At 39.3% G+C, this 22,411-nt stretch overlaps 1 protein-coding gene and 1 long non-coding RNA gene across 4 annotated transcripts in view; one reads left to right on the forward strand and one right to left on the reverse strand.

Annotated features, from left to right (window-relative positions):
* Positions 1-6,501, reverse strand: part of LOC141803460 (uncharacterized) — a 51,028-nt gene extending 44,527 nt beyond the window's left edge. For both annotated transcript variants that reach the window (XR_012599564.1, XR_012599565.1), the window contains exons 1-2: positions 6,434-6,501; positions 2,965-3,139 (exon numbers count right to left, since the gene is read on the reverse strand). This is a non-coding gene — a long non-coding RNA (uncharacterized LOC141803460). The remainder of the gene's footprint in view (positions 1-2,964; positions 3,140-6,433) is intronic.
* Positions 5,723-22,411, forward strand: part of LOC141803459 (RNA-binding motif, single-stranded-interacting protein 3) — a 372,997-nt gene continuing 356,308 nt past the window's right edge. Inside the window, exons 1-3 of one of the 2 annotated variants that reach the window (XM_074687514.1) lie at positions 6,238-6,363; positions 6,457-6,528; positions 9,272-9,436. In XM_074687514.1, coding sequence (XP_074543615.1) covers positions 6,457-6,528; positions 9,272-9,436 — 237 coding nt within the window. In that variant the 5' untranslated portion in view covers positions 6,238-6,363. Of the gene's footprint in view, positions 6,039-6,237; positions 6,364-6,456; positions 6,529-9,271; positions 9,461-22,411 lie in introns of those variants that run through there. The other variant, XM_074687515.1, reaches the window with a different exon arrangement.

Below are 22,411 nucleotides of genomic sequence, written 5' to 3' on the forward strand. Positions count from 1 at the left end.
AAAAGAAGTAATACATTTTTAAACATATCATACTGAAGTTTGCATGTTGAATTTAAATGTTCTACTTTTACATTCATTAAAAATTCAAACTGATGTTAGAAAAATTAAACAAATATTTAATGTGTGCTGATTTTTTTTTTTTAAATGGTTGTTTCATTTCTTGATCTACAATATTTTTAAAAAGACAAACATGCCTCCAATAAGAATTCCTTTAATCAACTTAAAACATTTCTTTAGTAGCTACTTGGCCTGAACTAAAAAAATTAAAAAGAGATGGCACAACACTTCTGAAGGCCCAAATGTGTGAATCCACAGACACGTCTGCATGCGCGTAGTGGCTTAGTGCCGATTATAGTTGCACCAAATGTTGAATAGGACTTTCAAAAAACACGTTCACAAGAAGCTGTGAGAAATTCACTCACACCAACGAATGCAAAAGCTGACCACAGCCAACAAAAGCAGCAGAGCAAGAAAGCCACAGTAGCGAGCGGGCAACTGTAACTGAGGAAGAGGAAGGGGAGATGCAGAACACCCAAACACACAGAGAGAGTGAAACGGAGAGAAAGACAAAAATAAAGATATACGACTCTCATCACAGTCACTAAATTTTCGACTGATTTAAGAGAAGGTATGTTTCGCCGAGAAGGAAAGTGTTATTCTGAATGTTGTCGATGACCTAACTGTAAGTGGGATAGTCTGACATGTTTCTTTCTTTTTGTGACGAAAAGAGAAAATACCAGCAAACTAAACAAACAAGCTCACAAATGTTGCTGTAAAGCCTGTGACGAAATAAAGGCAAAGTTCTCAGTCACACTCACAACAATCAGTCAGAGAAAGACGGCACGAGACCCCGACAAACCCCTTTCACATGTAATGATGATTCCCCTTCATTAAAAGTGCTAGTAACCCTGTTAGGCTGGAATAGACTCACTACGGGTAATCGTGAAAACACTTTTAATCAACGCACAGAAACAGTAGAGACCTTGCTAGAATGCATTCACTCCAAATAAAGCAGGCTCTTTATAAACAGGCGCAGCAAAACAGCTAAGACCCTGATAAGACTCCTCACACTCTCCATGGCGAAACCTGCCTGTGAATGTCTCCTGACAGCTCCTAAGCCCTTGTTAGAGAGAATCACTTCCTAATGATTCAACCCAGCTTGGAAACATCAACACACTCAAAGTAACACTTGGGCATGCAGTTTTACATGAAGTAACATAGCATACACACATGCAGTTGACTGGATTTCACTGATGTGCAGCTGCTTCATGATGTTCTTTGGAGAAACAAAATAGTCAGGGTAAAATAACTGCTCAAATATGAAGGTCTGGTTTTCACTACATAAACTTATAAACTTATATATTTCACAAAACTGTAAAGTATAAGTAAAAAAAACATATTTACCAAAAAAATTCCAGTTCAGTTATTATAAGTCAATATTTAAATGATAATTAAAGCTTTAAAAACCATCTTAACTCTAATTGGACTGTAATTCTTTTACAGTTTGCACCAGTGAAAGGAAACAAAATTGCCACCTCTATGCACACTGTGGCTGACACAAATGTATGCATGTGCTTGCTCATCGGCACCCACACACACACACACACACACACACACACACACACACACACACACACACACACACACACACACACACACACACACACAGAAACAGGGCAGTTGACACATGGTATATCAGCAGGCGCAGTTCTTTTGTCCTCCTCTAGTTTTAGAAACAGCACTACTCTTGGAACAGGATGGGCTTTTGTTCTGAGAGTGCATGATGCAAATGTGAGAAAGGAAACGAAAAAAGAGAGTTTGATTTAAAACAGTTGCTACAGTTACTCTTCTTATAACAGAAAAATATTAAACAGACTTTTTTTTTCTTTTCTTGATTGCCATTTGTAAGAATTTTAATCACCTTTAGGTTAAAGACATAATTTGTCTCCTCCAGAGAGCACAGAAATGGAGACTCTGGTAAACCAGTATTCTTTGGTTGGAGTTTTCCATTGACCGGCAAACAATAATGACTAAAAAACTGAATGTGTGACTAATATTTTTCAAGGTCCTGTTCTGTGACTCAGAGGTGTTTATTCTCTCATGCGGCAGCAGCTGTATTTTGGTGATGATCTGGAGCGTGGTGTTTGAACTTTGCCAGAGCTGTCAATCATACTGACAGTGGGTGGGGTTTGAGTCATGGGCAATGTGATTTTGACAGGTATGATTCAGCGGTGAGGAGCGGGCATGCATGTGCACAAACAAACACAAAGATTCAAATAAAGACCTAAATAAATAAAGTAGATATTTGTAGGTCAAAGAAGAAGGTCCAGTCTTAAGCCCTTAAAAAATTAAACTTTGATAAAATTAAACATCAAAAACCTTGCTCCCTTCTTCCTATCTGCTCAGGTATGCTACCCACTCCCTCCTGTGTAAATCCATCTCATCCAAATCAGGCTTATCCCACAGATGCTGTCACTCCTTCATCCTGGGTGTGAGAAATATTGGGCCAAAGGTGCTACTCTGTTGTGCCTCGTCCTGTACAGTCAGACGTGCTGGTAAGCGCCACGACTTCACAAGGCTGCCGTGTGACCCGGTAACGGCGCAGGGGCCTCTGACGGCTCAAAAACACAACCAGCAAACAGCAACACGGCTCTGAGAGCAACACGGCTCTGAACCCTGGGTGATGTTCACTATGGTATGTGACAAACGGATGCTGATACAGTGAAATGCAGATGTGACATCGGTTCTATTTTCACTTGCATCTATTGGCAGTGAAGGCAGATTATGAAATACAATCTCCATCCAATGCTCTGCGTGTGAACAGCAGATTCCATGGCTGCAGCTTTTTCTGTCTGCCTTCCCCACATGCTCTTAACAACGCTCTTAACACCTACAATTATATATTTATATATTTATATATATGTATAAAAAAATTGAAAACCTGGTTGGACCAAAATTACTTACATCTTGCGTCAGTCTGTAAAAAGCTGAACATCACAACACTGGCTTTTAGTGACGGCTGCAGCTTCCCTGGAGTGTCCCCTGCCTCGGATGTCAGCGGCTTCACCTCATATTGAGACCCTTCTCCTGAACTGGTCCTTCTTCTGGGAAAGTTTCAGAATGTCTCAGAGGTCTGATCCTGAAACACACACACACAAAAAAGATTTTATTTAATAAATTGAATGATGCAATACCTGTAACTCCAAAATGAAAACATAGAATAAAACATCTAACACCCAAAATGTGATTATTGATTGCAAAAAAAAGGATGTAAGACGGAAAAGGGAAAAAGTACATTTAGTACATTCAACAAAACCTACAAAGCATCAACTCCAAACTATTGTAGCAGTCTACTTTTTCAAAGACGCTTTGTCGCTCCTGCTTTTGATCCAAAGTCTCAAAGTGCCCCCTAGTGGTCCTTCTCTGTCTCTGTTCTAAATGAGGCCTGCAGAGCATTTGACCCTGCAGTAGGTCTCCATAGTTCACTATGCTCATTAAGAGGGCGAATTCAACACAGAGTCACAGGATAACACTCAGGAGCTAACACAGCTGGAGTGTATAAGCTGTTCTAACAAACCGCTAAGTGTCTGAGAGGGTAAACTGCATACGTGATACCAAGACACACAAAAATAGTCCGACAGAATAAGTCGTAAAAATCATACCTGAAGACGTCTTCTAATTTTGTCAGATTTACTTTAACCATAAATTACTGATAATAAATGCAGTCTTTTTGTATGCTTAAAAAATGTATGCAGCTGAAACTCTAATTGAAATGATAATAAACAACAATAATCTACACAGGCCTCTCCTTGTATAAAATCCAAGTGCCAGTATTTGTATTGTTGTAATTTAAGCCACATGGAGCACAAGGAAAAATGGACAGTCTCCACAGAACAGCCTCCAAAGGCGTAGCTGATTGATCATACACTCTGTCCCTCCATCCCTCCATTACTCCTTGCCACAACACAACCTGGCACCTTGTCCCACAGGCTGGCCCTGAAGGAAAACAATTACAAGGGAGGTGGAACAACAATACCCAGGAAAACATCTGCTTGTGCCGGCTGGGGCCGCTGACATGCCTGACTGTGTGTCCCTGCTGGCTTACGCAGAGGACACATGCCTGTCTGGATCAGCTGAGGGGCCTGAGCGTACAGGCCCAGTCTCCTGCCTCTCCACCTGCCTGTCTGCCCGCTCTGGCAGAGGCAGCTTGGCTGAAACAGACAAGGGTCCGCCTGTCAGAGCAGTTGTCTTGCTGGGCAAATTTCCTTCTGTTTGGATGAGATGGTGAACCAGTATGGTACATAACCTGTGGCAGAGAAGAATACCATAAAGCTGGCACAATAGGGCAGCCCTTGACTGATGCTTCCTTAAAGTTCAGCATATTGAACTGGCATTTTCTGAAGTTACATGCAGCACACCCAAAGCTTATTAATAATCAAAAAAGCACACAAGGTCTTACAACGGCACAGTTTAGGGTAAAGATACTCTAAGCCACTGACTAGATTCAAATCCTACCTCCCCAACAAAAACCACTTTACTTTGTTCTTTGTATCATTCTTGATACAAATCCAAACAGAGGAACTTCCAACATGCCTCATTGTACTTCATACTCTGTGTTTACTGAGTTAATGTTGCCACCTTGTGGCCATCATTGATACTCATTGTAGTTATTCACAACATATCCTCTCAACTGTTTCCAGGCCTTTAAGGGTGAACTCTCCCCAAAAAATCCCAAGACGAATCAGAGGGATCAATATAGCTATGTTAGCTAAGAATTTAAACTGCAATTTTTAACATAACAAAAAAAGGGGTGTTGCTGCAGACATATCATGTGTAAAGTTATACTTACATGGGTTACATTCAATTTCTCAATTCACTTCATAAATTTCTCTTTTCTATTTCAAAGTTATCAGATTAAAAATCGTCTTAACTTTGCAAACATTGCATTAACAGAGTTGTATATTGTGTTATGTGTACTGCTGCTGCTACACTCATGTAATTTGAAGGAAAGTCTCCTCTTTGCTCTTTGTAAGTAAGAATACGAATTTCTTATTCGCTGAACAGCTTGTTCCGCTATAACTGCCCCAGGTTAACCTCACCTCACCTCTGACAGGATAGGTCGTCGCTTCCCACGGTGCTTAAGCTTTGGCTGCTTTCAGATACTGTAGGAATTATAAAACACGGGCTGCAAACTCCTTTTGAAATCGTAATTTATACTAATCTATGAACTTTTTATGTATTCGTTCTTAGTTTGGGTGTTTTTTACTCCTAGGAGAGCAGTATTTCATTTGCCTGTTTGTCTAATATAGGCTACAAACCTCCTCCATTATTTGCTAATTTTATTTTAGGTGCTACAAATTGAAAAATGATTATCTTAAACAGTGATATCACGTGACATCCTAAAAAGTCAACCAATATGAATATTTTACTGTCACTAGGGGTACTTTAGCTGGTTCTTTGATTGCGGCAATATTTCAATGGTTAGGCCTTCCAAATTAAAACAATTGTTTTTGATTTATTTCAGAAAATTAAATAAAAATAAAATTGTATCAAATGTTAAAGGATTTTTTTTGCCCAAATTCAGGTTTAAATGATGGTTGGGACGGGAACGAGTTTTTGTTTTCAAACACAGTCGCAAACGAATGTCAAACGATCCCCTCACCGATGGCGGATATTTCGAGTAGCACCTGAAGGCATCAGTTTTGACACGGGCTCGCTGTAACCAGGAGGAGGGTTTGTTTGGTGACAGCTCGCGGGGACACGCCCGCCGTGACAGCAGCAGCAGCGGCGTCCGCGCGTTGTGCAGCTCTGACACCGTTTACTGCCTTCTCCTCAGCGGTGAATGAAGTGTCTTTTCACCTCTGAACCGGTTTTTTGAAGGAATAACTTCTCATACAACTCAATGCACCGGCTGTCTGTTGTTCTGCCCCAGACTCCTTTCGTGTCACAGCAACCACAGAGATGTAAAGCAAGTTGCACTACCGCATCTTCCTCATGATATGCTTCTGACATAACGAGGAGCCCGAGAAGTGACAGAGGTATTTCGGCTTTCTTTTGCGACATGTTTCTGTTGATGGACACCGCCACGCGCTGTTTAGGTACCTTATTAACACGAACGAGCCGCTAAACAGCAAAGCGACGAACCAACCGTTTTCACGTCTATAAAATCCCTCGGGACCAGAACATTTGAAGATGTAATTTAAATTCTGCTTTTAAACATGTTTATAAAATGTCCATCAGTATCTGCAGCTTCATTTGTCCGCGTGCGTCAATCGGAGGAAGCACGCGGATGCATATTAGCAACTCGGTAAGGAGTTAACTTTTAAACGTTTAGCAGCACTCGTTGGTAGTAAAACCTGTAAGGTGAGCAGCCTTTGTAAAGATATACAAAATCTATGTAATGTATGTTGAACATTCATAACTGGACCCTAACCTGTAGCTTTAACATCCCCTCAGATGAGACGAGCTTATGCAGGAACTGGATACAATGCTACATGTAACAGGGGGTTAATGAGCGCGAGCCAACAGGTGCGTTCACTTGTGACGTCAAGGCGCCAAGTTCTGCGTCCCGTCTCCCTTGAGTTGTGTTCAGATATCTACTGAAAGGTCCTTCAGGACGTGTATTTATGAGACAGCTCATCTCAGTTGAGAGAACATCTAACTGACCTCATAACTTATTGATGGGCTCAGAATGCAAAATGAAGCATCTCAGTGCTGTACATCAGCTTCAAATTGATTTCTGATGGAAAGTTTTTGATCTGTCCTATAGACAAGGTGACATCACTTCACTTTGTTTATCCTTGCTTTATTGTTTGAGCACTCAACAATGCTGCTCAACAAACAATCTGTTATCCAAAAGGGGAATGCTCTCCTCTTTTTTGTTAAGGTGCACCTAACCCTTAAGCTCTCAAAAGTCAAACTTCTCAAACCACGACAGCTTTCTATCCAGATGACTTGTTGTTTTGGTTGTTGTTTTCAGAGCTCATTATCAGCTGCAAAAAAAACAACCTTGAGTATGACAGGATTTATATTGTGCACCACCTCAATGTGCTTAAGTGTCAACGGCAGATTTTCTGGATGATTATTTGACTTGTCATAGCAGGAAAAGCACAGGTGAATCCATTTTTTGTCACCAATGGCACAGTCCCATGATTGGTCCCAGTGAGCTGTGACTGTGAACCTGCATACAAAACACCAGGACCCTCAATCTACCTCAACTACATTATCTACAGCCATCATGTTATTCATAACACCTCTGCTTTCCTGCACTGACAGGTGAAAATAACAGGTGTGAATAAGGGCAGCACTTTGTAAACATGCTTTGCAATGATAATAAATACATTGTGTTCTATGTCATGCTACTTTCCCACATCAGGACAGGGAGCTTCTTTTATTTATAGAAGAGAATATTGCTTTCCCACAGTCTCTTTTTGGGGGGGATAGATGAGTCATGATGCAAAAACTTAAACTGGTGATGCATTCTTAAATGAAGACAGGAAAAAAAAATCTAACGGCTGTTTCTTAATATTCTTCATTCATTTATTTCACTAACTTTATTTTTTAAACAGCAATTACCACAGTTGATATAGGCCTTTAAGATCCCATGTGTAGTTATTTATAAAAACGTGTGAGAAATATACAATGTTAAGTATATTTAATCAAAGCTTAAAAGAGAAAGTGTCCTATAAGTAAAAAAGTGCTCTTAAAAAAGTACTACATAGTAGATGAAACAGAAATAATAGTACAGTGTCTGCCATTAGTTAAGTTTTTTTGACCCAGGCTGTAATCAGGCTTTTTAATGCCATAAAAGTAATTCTTTTTTGGCTTGGTGTGTGCATGGTTTCTGGTCTTTCTGCAGTCAGTCTCATGCAGATTCTCGATGAACAGCAACTTTTTGCACCTTTGCACAGTCTTCATTTTTCTGAACCAGATGTAGCCCCTTGGTACACATACAATGTAAGAGCTGAGTACGTGGGTTGCACCCATTAAAAATGTGGCGAATCTTCTCATTGGCAATGCCCAACAGCTTATTCTGCTGTTGTTTTACATGTGGGTTCTGCATGCTGGATAGAAGTGCTGGAGCGGAGCCTAAAATGGCCTGCTTGTATTAGACTGCTTATTTTGGAGATTTTAGATGTACATACGATATATATATATATATATATATATATATATATATATATATATATATATATATATATATATATATCTAAAATATAATTTACTTCTATAGACGCAGTAAACAGTAATCCAATGTCAATGGCAGTGAACACAGACATTTTAATTAATATTGACCAGTTGAAAAAAAAAAGGATTTACAATTCTTCTCTTTTTCGTGAATTCATTTGATTAGTCATGCACTATAATTTTGAAATGCCCTACTGTTCAAATTCTTTATGTGGGGACCTTAAGCAGATATAAGATTAAAATGTGATTAATTAGATCAATTAATAACAAATCCTATAAATACTTTGATTATTTTTTGATCTCCTGACAGCACTTTTTACCACATTATGGCTGATGAATGTACTTGAAAGTAGTGTCCACAAAAAAAAACATCTTCTAACCGAAATAAACAGGATTTTGTGGTTTAAACTTGTGTATGAGAATATTCAATGATTTAGTCTTCTACCAAAATCTGTTTAGCTTGAAAAGTGTTGCTTCTGATGTTGAATATTGATGTGATTAAAATGTGATTAATTACGATTAATTAATTACAAATGGCATAATTAATTCGACTAATTTTTTTAATCAAGTCCCACCACTAATATATATATATATATATATATATATATATATATATATATATATATATATATATATATATATATATATATATATATATATATATATATATATATATATATATATATGTATATATATATATATATATATATATATATATATATGTATATATATATATATATATATATATATATATATATGTATATATATATATATATATATATATATATATATATAGGATCAGTTTTGAGGTTCATCATGGCTATGGTTTGGGAGAATAAACTGTCACATTTCACATAAAGTCAGTTATCTCTAGTGAAGTTCTGCCAATATTTTCTCTTTAGCCGTCTTCAGCGCGTCAGTGAAAGGCAGCTGTTGAGAAAGTACACTCAGTACAGATCAGTGTGTGATTAAGTGAGATAGTTATCGAAAGAATAAAAAACAAAAACATGAATTCTCTCTGTGCAGTCCAGATGTCTAACTGATCCTTTTCCTGCCTAATTCTTCATCTTCCTTTCTTGTCAAGGCACAGCAGAGGAAGATGGAAGTTCAGAGTGGCCTTCAGCAGCCGGAGACCCGCCCTCTGGGTTCTCCTCAGTCAGGGGCCAATCAGCAGAGTGAACTGGACGACAGGCAAACGGATACCTGCATCAGGCCTTCTGCTGACAACCACAGCAGAGAGGGGCAGACGGTGAGCCAGAGAGACGACAAAAAAGTTAGTTTCAAATGCTGAATGTTGCATCTGCAGCTGCAGTGCAATGAGTGTTTGGGTGTGCCTGTACATGTGGGTGCTGAGTGATGAGATCCTGTCTGTTGAGCTCATCTGGGTGATATTTCCCGTAGGTTGACACACAGAGACTCTTACACATTCCTTTTGTTATCACTTGGAGAGCTGAGGCTGGGAGTTGCACTTCAGTTATGTGTTGCTTTAAGCATAGATGGCTGCAGATATGTGTGGGTAGATCCAGTGGTTGAAGGACCAATCAGAGACAAAGCGAAACTGCACATAGCCTACATTTTGGTCTTTGGTCACAGCGGTTTTAAAGGTAGGTTACGTAGCTTGTAGTTGCAACCATACCTCACATTGCATTCTGCAAACCTCAGCGTTGATATTTTTATTTTAAAGAGCTTATTATTACATGAATATATTTGCTTGTACAGCCTCCATGTGCTGCTTCTGATTCTCAAGCACATTAACCTTCTGCCATCTTGGCGCCCTGTGCACGTCCTAAGAGTGACAGTAAAATCCTCTCTGGCTCTCATCCATCTTGGGGATGTCAATCATGCTTCTCTGGCAGGAGCCTGAACCTCTTTCTGTCAGTCAGCCTGAGAGGCTCTGTAGGCCTCGCAGCGGCGCGGAGATAGCGGCAGAATAAACAGAACAGATATACGAAAACATTCACTCGATGACGGGACTGAATGCTGCTGGCAGCTGTGAATGGGATGCGTGTCACGGCTTGCTGTATCAATTTTGAGTCCTTTTGAGCAAACTGTTACACATAACCCTTAAGGGGGTTTATCTTGGCGAGGAAAGGGTCGGCTGAGATATTGACATCAATGCTATTGTAAATGTAAAATAATATAAACGTTTTAGTTATGGCAGTGTGTCAGACCAATCTGGTAGGGATGTAAGGATGATATAATACAACTCATTTCTTATTTCATTTATTGATGCTTTTCAGTTCAAGTTAAGTTCATTTAAGTTAAATATTCATTTTTACTGCCCTGGCTCTGATCCCTTTTCTTCTCCCACTGAGCCATGCTTCAAACTGATTCATGTCACACTTAAACAAATACAAAACACAAATCTTCCCCAACATTCCTGTGGTAAGGTCTCCTAACACACGTTGCATGGTAAAACTATCTGTAACAAAGCAAGTTATTGGAGACGTTTTTTATATTTCCCAGACAATTCATTAAATTCCCTATACATCAGACATTTAGGAGGGAATTCAATACACACCCTCCAACAAGGCTGGAGAAAAGATCGCTTCCTCGCTTCGATGTAATTGGCTCAATGAAACAAGCTTATACACTCTGCAAACTCACTCACTGAAATTAAACACACGTATACTCACACTGCAGGGGCTTCCTTCACACAAATGGTCCCGACAGTTGGCTTTAAAGATTTGTGTAGTGAATTTCTAAAATGTTAACACCAGCCCAAGATGCAAAACAAGGTCACAGACTGTGTCATTACACCTATGAGAGTGTAAGTGTTGGTGAGAGAAAAGGAGCAGGGCAATCTATGTGTGTGTGCTGTTTTTTTCCCCCACTTTTGGCACTATTTATTGGTTAATTAGCAGTTGATCCAACACCTCTTATAATCCGGTTGGCAGGCCGGCTCCTGCTGCCATGGTGTCATTGATTGGTCTGGAGAGTATATTCATCAAGCTGTCATCGGTGTAAGTGGACTGGTGTTTTGGCCTTGTTAAAGGGTGCTGCCTCTGTCCTGCCCTGTTGTTTATTAGTGATCCATCATGGGGAATGAGGTGGCATAGTCTGGTGGGCTCAGGGGGTGAGAGCCACTGTGGCATATGAAGTCCGTCACTGTGAGCTCAGCTTTAGGTGGTCAAGTGGTGTCAGTAAATTTGCCAGTTTAAATCATTAAATGCATCATCTACACACCCAGAGGCGAAAAAAAATCATCCTGGTTTATCTTTTATCATATCAAGCTGTTGTTCAACTTGGTATTTTGCTTGTGGTGGACACTTTGATGTCAGTGAATCAGTCAGTTCCAGTGATACCGAGATGTAAGTTTGTAATCTGGTCATACTTGGTGCTGATGGTCTTTCAATCATTACATTGCAAAATGTAAAAGTTGCACAATTCCTATGTGTTAATCTCAAAAAGTGCCTTGCTAACATCAGAATGACAGTTGCTAACAGTTTTTGTTCAAAAATAGTTGCTTGGGCCAAAACGCTTGGCAAGCTAGCTTTTGACATATAGCAAAAATGATCATGATTTTCAAAGCACCAAATCACTTTATTATCAACAAAGCATTATTAGAAATATTTTATCACTGGGAAAAAAATTACACTTTTTTCATAAATTTTATTGGTTCCTGGTTGTAATAAGATATTCTCGTCAGATTGTGGCTGTAGCCTGTCCTAAAGCTATTTGCTAACTGCATTACATGACAGAATAAAGGCCTTTCCACACCAACGGCAACGCAAATAAACAGCATGAAATTGCGAAAAATTTGGAGCGATCTTATTCAATCTCCTCAGCTATTCTCCTCCAAACGATGTCTTTGCAATCGTGTCTTTGTTGTTTTTATGTCTTTTGTGGTAGAGAACTGGGTGCTGGGACACAAAAACAATCAATGTTGAATGTTGTGGTGTGTGACTTGTTAATAACGTGGATTTTGATTGGTCGGATGTGTACTTGTCGCAAGTGAAACTTTGGAAAAATCGACCTTGGTCCTAAAAGAATAAAAGCTGCAATTCCACTCAGCAAAAAGAACGTTGTTGGTGTGAAAGCGTTGAAAAGCAGTAGGTTTGAAAAAAATAAAGGACGTGTAAAATATTTGCCCGAAAAATATGTGTCTGGTGTGCAAAGGGCTTAAGGAGGATACCTAGGATCAAATGGAATAAAGTAGAGCTGTAAATTTTAAACAAACTCTCCACATTTAAATGTTGAAACAGACAATAACGGTACCAAAGACCCAACACATGCCATTGACTATTAAATAGTATTTCAGCTTATAAGTCAGAGTGAAAGTTAGCCTAGCTTGCTGTCATTGGTGATTCTGCAATAAACATAAATTTAAGGAGTTATAGAGAGATCATAAAACTTGTTACAAAAAAAAACAAAAATGGCTGTTTCTTCAGCATGTTGTCAATCATCTGGTCCTACTTGTAACCCCCTCACAGAGGTTATAGACTCTAAAAATGACCGTGCAGGAATATTTCATGTTGTTGCTGATGGTCTTGTTTAGTTTTGTCAGTCATTAAGAGGCATCACCGTAAACATTAGTCTGTTTCATAAGTCGAAAAAATCCTCTCAGGAGCTTTAATTTTTCCAGGATTTTAATATAACGTGTTGTGTTTTACAAGGTCAGTACAAAAAATGTTGGCTAAAGTGACATTTTACAAATCATTAAAACCGAGTGACTCAGTAGTTTCCTTTCATACAGATCATTTGGCGAATGAATGACGAGTATTGATTAGTTCAAGAACAATAATGTGCAAGTAAATAAACTAGCCACTGTTTTGGTTAGATACTAGATACAGTTGTGATCAGTTCCCAAGAACTGAGGTCTTATGACTGCCCCCGACCTAGACCTCAAACCCTGACTTCTCCTGTAGTCTGACCTCTGCGTTGATCCGTGACACCAATCGAAGCACTGCACATGACCTTTTAAACCCCCCAGGGATTATTTGTGAGAGCAACCTTCAGTGTAATGGTGTTGGTTTGTGCTCATTATGCTGCAATTAGCTTTGTTGGGATCTTCAAGCATCAACCGACCACCATAGATGATGAGTTACAGCGCTGATTTGGAGTGTTGCACTAATTGGAGTCATAACAACCTACTGACCTTTAACTCATTACCTGCTCTGGAAGCAGAAGGAGTCTGTGAGCACAAAGCTTCTGGCTGCACACAGGCTGGAGTTAGCTCGCTGATCCTGCAGTTTTTATAATTGCTCTCTATTTTAAGAGCATGTGTGCGTGTGTTTATACTTATGCCAGTGTTCACTACATCCTTCCTATGTCTGGTGTTCATCTTAAACAGACTGATCTTTTCCTCACTGCAGTAGTTTGTGTTGTCTTTCCATTAGAAATGACTCATTGGGGATTGGGCTTTTAGGCATGGAGTGGAATAGTGGTAGCAGTCATCACTGCTGTTATATTTGATTACACAAATTAGAAACATTCAGGAAGAGAGGAAGCAAATTATATTAAATTGCTCTGAATGAAATATTTGTGTACACTTCCAAATGAGCGATCAGAAAATTAAAATCGGTGCAGATGTGCATTAGCCAGGATTTGATTAAATTTCATGTTTGTTAACCAATAAAATCAAGTTGTGTGAGCTGCAGTTTTTTAAGTGGAACTTCTGGTTGACTTTGGGATGACTTGTAATTTAGAAGCGCTTTTGGGTTTTTGCCCTCATTATAACTTAACTGGAAAAGCAGATGGCCTCTCACCTTGCCTGGAAATTTGGCTGCATTTGCGGTGTGACAGGCTGAGATGTGATTCCCTCTGAAGGCCAACATTGATTTCTGCTGCAGCTAAGCAGGGGTGGCCCAACTTACTCACCAAATTACTCAAGGGTGGCAGTGTATGGGCACCTGCAATGGCACACATGTTTAGCATTTACGTATTTACAAGTTTTAAAAAAAGGAACATAACATAATAAAACTCAAACAGAAGACGTATGCCCAAAGTTTCAACACAAAGTACAAAGGGAAAAAAGGCAAAATTACAAAAGAAATATGCATAAAAATTCACAGAAAAATACCAGCAGCCTACAGCAACTGGAGCCTGTCCAAAACTTTCAGAGCTCCCCCTAGTGACTTGTTAGGGGAACATTGTGAAGCTTACCTCTTCCTTTGAAACAGATAGGGTGCACAGTATTTTCTCAAACATGCTCTATCACAGCATGAAGTTGTTTTCATGCTAATTGCAAATGCTAATTTATATCCTAGTTTTCATTAGCATGGGAATTTAAGTATTGATCAGTTATTTGATGCTAAAAAGAGGAAAGAAGAAGAGGGAATGTGGGGGATGATCGACAGCTTTGTTGAAAAATCCATGCTTTTAAATTTACCGGATTAGCGAAGTAGAGGAGGCACAGTGTTGGGAAACATCACATCAAACACAAGAATCATTGGACTTTCTGTAGCCCCAAATTTTTAGGGGATCAAGCCACTCCTGTGATCCCTGTGAATCAGCCCATACAGGCTAAATATTTCTGATAAGAATTAAGTTGTTGGTTAAACATGTCAGACAGGAGGATGTTAGCAAAAAGAAAGATGTAGCAGCTAAAGTTGTATCTTCTCTCTGAGCTTTGGTGGAGAGAGTAGAGTGCAGTGAGTTGAGGCAAATATGGACAGACATCCTGAACACCACCTCCACAGCCCTCCGTCCTCCGCTCCACAGATTATCTCGGTGCTATCTAGTAGGGCCTGGATAATTACCTTGTTTTATTTCTCCTCCCACACTTTGCTTTTGAAGTAGTGGCTGCTTGGCTGCCTCGGCTCTAATAGCATCCTGGCATTGCCATCGATCCATCGCCCATCCGCCGGATATGAACAGAGGAGCGGAGGTGGGCTGATGGGTTGCAGGGGGTGGGGGGGTGGGGGGGAGCAGGTCTGGAGTCTGCCCAGAGCCTCTGCAGGATTCCTAAAGCACAAACTAATCAATATTCCACTGTGCTGGATCATGAAAACAGCACAATGCAAATTACTGTATTGAGAACATTTAAAGGACTGTGGGGAGTTTATACCAGGCGATGAAACAGTCTCAGTTCAGCGCTCGTGCATCCAAACATAGCAGAAAAAGTCAGGCAGTTTGTGTCTGGTAGATTATTTCTTTGTTGCAACAATGCTTCTTAGGAATAAATCTTAAACCTGTTCATTTCTTGTTGAAATTGTCCCATATTTGTGAGACAAATTCATTTGTGTGAGGAGCTGCAGAGCTGAGGGGTTGCACCCATGGAGAATTGGCCAAATCGTCTCATTGACAATACCAAACAGCTGATTCTGTGGCGGCTTTCCAACGGTACAAGGACCTTTCTCAGTGCTCACACTGTATTCCTTTCTGCTGTGTCCAGAGCAGGAAGTAATTGAGTTAGCGCCTCGTATGGTGACCAGGTTAAGGCATTAGTCTATGATCTCATGTGTTAGGGACGGATTATCATAAGTAGGAAGCTGATCAAGCATTACAAATGTTTTTTTTTTTTTTTTTTAAAGCCTCTGCTCTATTTGGGTTGACTGAAAGGCTTAATAAAACAAGGCTTGAGCTTCCTGGGCTTATATTAAATAATACTGACTTAAATAAAAATGGATGCTCGACACTAACAGCGACGCTGCTTCTTTTAGTTGAATAACAGTGATAGTAAAGAAAGCAGGGAATGCTAATCAGTGCGACAGGTTTGCTGTTTAATGCGTTTTATGGCCTGCTCTGGCTATTTGTAGAGACATTATTTGTGTTTCTGCTGCTATTTTAATCCCTCAGCTCTTTAATCTGTCAAATGAAAGTGGAGGGGATGATCAAGCATTTCAAATGTGCATTAAGACACAACCTCTTATGGTTGGTCTATTTATCTCTTATTGGTGCATTTTTACCTCTTGCCTTTTAAGCAAATTCACAGTTGAAACAAGGACAATATATTGGTTTCCACACCACACACACAAACACACAAAGTGACACACCACCAGCAGATCACAGGGACCTTATTAGCTGCTGTCACAACACATTTATCCCTCATCCGTTTCTGGGAGCTGTCGCAAGCAAAAGGTTGCTCTCCTCTCCAAAGTGGCAAACTTGGCTCTCTGTGTGTTTTTCATTCTCTCTAATAGAGAGCGATGGCACGGGCCCCCGCCATCTCTATCCGAGGCCCTGTCCAAACAGGGGCGATTTCTGCACTAAAATAGCCCTGCTGTCAGCTTGCCTTAGTTGCCGGGCCCGCTGAGAGTCAGTTAAGGGGATCAGTGCTCGCTGGAGTGTGCAGCTCTGTGGTAAGACACGGTGCTGGTGACACATTGCTTTGATGGGATCACCGAGCGCTCCTAATCCCCCCCTCGACACAGATGACCTCAGGGGCTCATTGGGCTCAGTAGACTCACCAGTCATGACTCCGGACTTGCTTGACTCGAACATCCCATCCAGTTGACCTTCAGCCTTGAAAATCACAAACCACATCCAAACAGCATTCTGCTTTTTTTATTACAAGTGTTCAGGATCTTTGTGTTCAGATGAAAGTCACCTGTTGAGATTTGTAGCAGAGGTAACATGACACAGGCTCTGCACTTTGTGATATTATTTAGAGGGGCAGTGAAGAGTTTGAAGTGATCTTGAAAAGTCTCCCTTCCAGATATATGCCTTATGGTAATCCACACTTTAAACTATCTAACTAGGGATAAGAGTTTGAAATTAGCACTCACTATAACTCTCTGTGCAGCATATCAGATTCATGCTTTGTTGTGAACTTTGTTTAACTGCATCATCCCTATCAAATAAATAAATCCAAATTCAAAATTCAATATGAGATTACCAGCGCCAATATTGCTGGTTACATGATATTTTAAATTGCTACTTCTAAGCTTCCAGTTCGGCTCGACCAGGACCGGATTGATTTACAGCACATCTAATTTTCTATGACAACACCACGCCAGATGACGTAGTTTGGGAGTGAGAAGAGATAAAACAAAGATATCTGGGTTGTTTTCTGCTAAATATGATTTCTGTGATTAATTTTGTAGTGATGGTGGACACAGGAGCCTAACTGTCTGACAGAAAAAGGACAGAAGCCCAGAAGAAAGCTCAACAGGACAGTGATACAGCCTGAGCTAAAGGCTAATTAGCCTTCAGCTCAGGCTGTATCACTCTATAACATAGGGGCTAAACTGTTTGTGACAGTGTCCATTCCAACTCACATGCATCAGTTATTCTGCAGTGGTCTGTTCAAACTTGAGAGTCTCTCAATAAAATGAAGAGTGAGGTTATTTTAGCTTTGCTCGGTAGATGACTGGCAGGGCATAGCTAACCAGAATTTACTATGTTACACGATAGGAACACGTCTTTGAGCACCGGGCTGCCAACTGCGCTAAATATAAACTGCTACTAAACAACATACAAACTGACAGTGTTTACTTGTTGTCACATTAGCCTACAGATACGTCGGAGCACCGGGCTGCCGATGTTGCAAACATATAGCTGACTTGATGTCACGTTTCAAACTGTAGCACTACATAACTGTACTGATAAATACCTTACCTCGGCTCGTTGTATCCTGTAAAAAGTTGTCTTGAACAAAGAAAATTTGTTTCGATCCCATCTCCATTTAATTCCAAAATAAACACACGCTTCACTAAAAGTAATTTACGACAGTGTGCGAAGACTCGAGGGAGTGCAATTAAAACAGATCCTCCTCAGCATCTTTAAAGAAGCCTGATATTAATTTAACTGCATAGTTGGTCGTCTGTTAGTTACAAAACTCATTCCAACTCAAAACATGGCTTCAACAATCATACATCTTGTAAAAGTAACTCAAGTGATCTTTTATTTATAAGTTCCTTTATGTTGCAAGCACAAGACAGAATATTTACACCTTTTAAGCCACTTCAGCAATATGTAACTCGTGGTTGTGTGTTAGTGTGATTAAGTCCATCATCAGGAAAATTTTATGCCTCTATTCACTTGTAGGAAAGAAGAAGGAGAACAACGGAGGAAGTGTTATAGAGTAAATGTTTTAAGATGAGGGACTGAACTACAAGAGAAACTTCACAGCAAGGTGGTGACTTTAGTCTGTTCATGTAGAGGGTTAATACCCAATATATACAAACATTGTCAGCACACTGTTGACTCAAGCCCTGTTGTTCTTTTCTAGTAATGCTGTGAGATGTTTTGGAGGAAACGAAACATTTTTTCCTGAGAAACTCTCAAACCATTACAATAAAAACAAATAAAAACACCAGTGCTGCTGTGCTTTTATTTGGTTCATAATGTTGGACGTGTGATTTGATTTGAAGACCAGCCATTTGGCACAGGAACATAAGCGTGAGAACACCCTGTTTAGGAGGCCATCTGGAAAATCCTTCGCGCTGATTAAAAAAAAACAAAAAAAACAAAAATCATCCCCTTGAATTTTCAGTTTTTTAATGAATCTTGCACCCCGTCGAGTTGTTCTGTGCGGAGGCATGTATGCTGCTCGGGGTTTATGTGTGACTCAGTGTCAGGGCTGGGAACTATTCACTCTCTCTGTTTGTGATGACTTGGCAGCGAAGGGAAGGTCAAGGAAGACTGGAGCAGAATTGCCAAATGTGCTACATTAGCAGTAGTCAAACCTCGTTTACAGAGGATGGAATATTGAAAAGACTTTTATATGATGCCAGGAAATATGTTTAATGAGCTAATTCCTGGCTGCAGATTGTACTTCAGGTGGCTCTTACAGTCACAAAAACACTCTGTCTTTAATTAGTGAAAAAATGAATACTTATCTGTGGATTGGAATAAGAGGAATAATCCTTACATTACCTGTGTGTTTATTGTTCCAGCTGATAAGGCTCAAAAAGAAAAAAATATGGAAATCTGGGAGAACTTCACCAGTCAATCAAATTGTCTATAGAGAGACAAAAACATTGATTATACATACCAGTTGTTAAACAGCATTGATGACAGAATTATTCATTGATGCATTTAATAGTTGATGAATAGTTGATGATGTTTTCTTGCAGTGTGAGGATTTGATTTTGTTTTTGGGACGGCAAGTTTTAGCACATCTGCAAAGGCTTATTTTTTAAAAAACGGATGTGGCCTCTTGGCTTGATGTCAATACGAATGGCTTTTCAAACGGCTGTAATATGTTGTACAAATACCTGAATCTGTCTGCGTACTCATCAAAACAGTCCATTCTAAAATTAGCATGAGATCGTCACAAGATATTTACGAGATCTACATGAAATGATGTGGTTATCGCATCAGGCTCTCCTAACTGGTTTAAGGAGGGCATGTCTCAAACAACAATGTCTGCCCATATCTCTGCCCTTCCACAGGGTTAGCCAATCAGAAGAGGGGGGGGGGGGGGGGGGGGGTTGTTGAGCGGGACTCTTTAAGAGACAGCAATTGAAACAAAGTTTTTCATACAGAGGCTGAAATAAGGTTTCTTGAACATCTGAAGGAGAAAATAGGAAATCTTTTTGAGCTTTGAATTATGAAAAGATCCCATGGGGGCACCAGAGGGTCCATATAAAGCCTGAATGAAAGGCCACTTACCCCCTCTTTAATGTTGTGTTTTTGTATTTTTAAACTCATACACACATACCATATAGTGCCACTCAGTAATGTAGTCACTCTGTATTGTGCCGAATTTGCAAACAGATTTAACTCAAAAGAAAGCCCATTTGGCTTTTTTCAATGGAAAAAGAGGTCAGGGAATAGAAAAACTACAAAGCGTACAGCGTTAGGAAAAAGACAAAGGAAGACAGCTTGGCTAAATTTCTTCTTAGTCATGCTACCAGATTCATGATGATTTTTATTTTCCTCAAAAAAAATAACATCCTGATTTATTTTTTCCACTTGGTTTTAAGTTTCTGACTTTGAAAAGCTCACTCAATCTGCTGCTGAAAAAAATCCAGCCTCTCCGTCTTGTCGACTCATTGTTGAATAACACTAACTTACAACGTTGTTGTCACACTGACAGTAAGAAATTTCCTGACAGAGAATAATTGTATTTTTCAGGACATTTTGCAACAAAGACACTCACAAGGGAGGATGACCTCAGTTCAGCTCTGTCTGCTCAGACAGATGCTACACTGTTTAGCTGTGACACACACTCAAATATTTCCATTTTGTCAATCTGTTTCCACTTGGAAATGTCATTTGATTAGATATAATAAAGCCCTTAGCATCAATATTTCCAAGCGTTTAGAGGAGACTTGGCTTACAGTCCAAATAACATCTTGTGGAAAAAGGCATTTATTATTTTGTAATATTGCAGCTTTTATTGCAAATACTGCTTTATATAATCTAACTCATGTTAGAAACTGAACATAAACCACAGGATATTAGATTAATTTGATCAGGCCTATAATTTCTATCATGTGCTGGAAAATAATAAGTGTGCTCTGCTCTCCTTTATTCACAACAGTAAAAGGGTGTAATGATTAGAAACAAATGGCTGCAAAGTTACTGTGGAGTTTCAACAGAGTTTTTAATGGTTTCACATACTCTGAAAAGATGCCAGAATGAAATTATATACTAAGAAAAAAAATAGTTACAACAATCCTCTTTGGTCACAGTGGAGTTATGTGGTGATGTGTTGAAAAGACCAATCCAGAATCAGTGGAGCATCTGAAAGTACTTTTTTTGAGTAACAATGTTCTTCACATTATGTCCTATTGAATTTTAAACCACAGCTATGAGTGGTAGGCTATTGTACAGAGATGAGAAAAAGCTGCTCTGCAGATATTATCTTTTCTGTCTGGTTTGAATAAAATCACAAAAAAAGTGTTATATCCATCCACGCACTGGAATATAATCCTTCTTCTCCTTAACCAATTTTTGCTTCAGTAATATTTGGCATATGTAAAGATTTTAATAACATTTTGAAGATATGATTTTGGGTTGTATACCAAATATGCTTTAATCTTAAATACATTTTTGATTTTATGTTTTCATTTCTGTTACTGGCATCCTCAACTGGTAGTACATAGCTAGTTGGCACACTCCAACTTTCGCCACATCAAAGCAACATATACCTGTTTACCCAAATTTATGCAGACATCAGCATTTTTGCATCAGCTTATGCCAGTTCGAGCTAACTCATGACAACTTTTTTTTAATTCTTCAGCTTATGCAACATATTCCAATCTACACCAGCTTGTACTTATTTATGCCAACTTAAACTATCATATAATATTTAATGCCCTTTCATTTGAACTTACACCCAGAACCATTTTACCCTAAAGTATGCAAATTTTAACCACCTCAAGCCATCCTCTGACAATTCATATCATCTTTTGCCATTGCAGGCCATCTTATGTCATCTTATGCCATTATACACCATTGTACACTTAGATCAACACAGTTATATGCAAACTTGTGCCTTCTTGTATTAACTTAAACCAGGGGTGGCCAACCAGTCAGAGACCAAGAGCCACAAAAATTACAGTGGTACTACAAAGAGCCACATCACACACATGGCCTTACAAACGCACTTCCTCTCACACATAAACAGAATGACATAGAATTAAAATCAATACATTTCCAATTTTCAAAGCGAGATTTAGTGGGTTTGTAAGCATGTTAAAATTTGTACTTGGAGTCGTGTCAAAGACAAATTTCTGTTATTACTGCAGAAGAGACAAAGTTCCATCTATCTATCTATCTATCTATCTATCTATCTATCTATCTATCTATCTATCTATCTATCTATCTATCTATCTATCTATCTATCTATCTATCTATCTATCTATCTATCTATGAGCGATTGAGACGAGCACATGTAGAGAAGAGAAACTGAAACTTAAGCATCAGTCTCATCACCCAAGTATTGATCAATACTGATCCCAACGTTGGCATCAATATAACAATATTTTAGATTGATTGTCACACCATGACCCATAATAATATATTTATATATATTTTTATGAATGGATCGAAGAGCCACACACCAGAAGGCAAAGAGCCACTTGCTGCTCGTGAGCCGCAGGTTGGCCACCCCTGACTTGAACCAAGGTATTCCATTACACCCTAAGCCCATGCAAACTTTAGCCATTTTACACCAGCTTAAGCCAATTAACACCAACTTGTGTCTATTTATGCCAAAAAGTTATTTTTCCTGTGTAATGTTGAGGTATTCAGTGCAGGGCAGTGCTACACTAGCACTGGATTCCAGCATTTTCTACAATGATGCAAGGAAAAACCACAGAAAGACAGATAAACCTCATTTTATGACTTGCACAACAGAACCCCCAAATTCACAGGGAAGTCCCATGAT

Source organism: Halichoeres trimaculatus, unplaced genomic scaffold, assembly GCF_033239565.1.
Source record: "Halichoeres trimaculatus isolate MK-OKI-2021-1 unplaced genomic scaffold, fHalTri1.1 fHalTri1_scaffold_14, whole genome shotgun sequence".
NCBI classification, from domain to species: domain Eukaryota; kingdom Metazoa; phylum Chordata; class Actinopteri; order Labriformes; family Labridae; genus Halichoeres; species Halichoeres trimaculatus.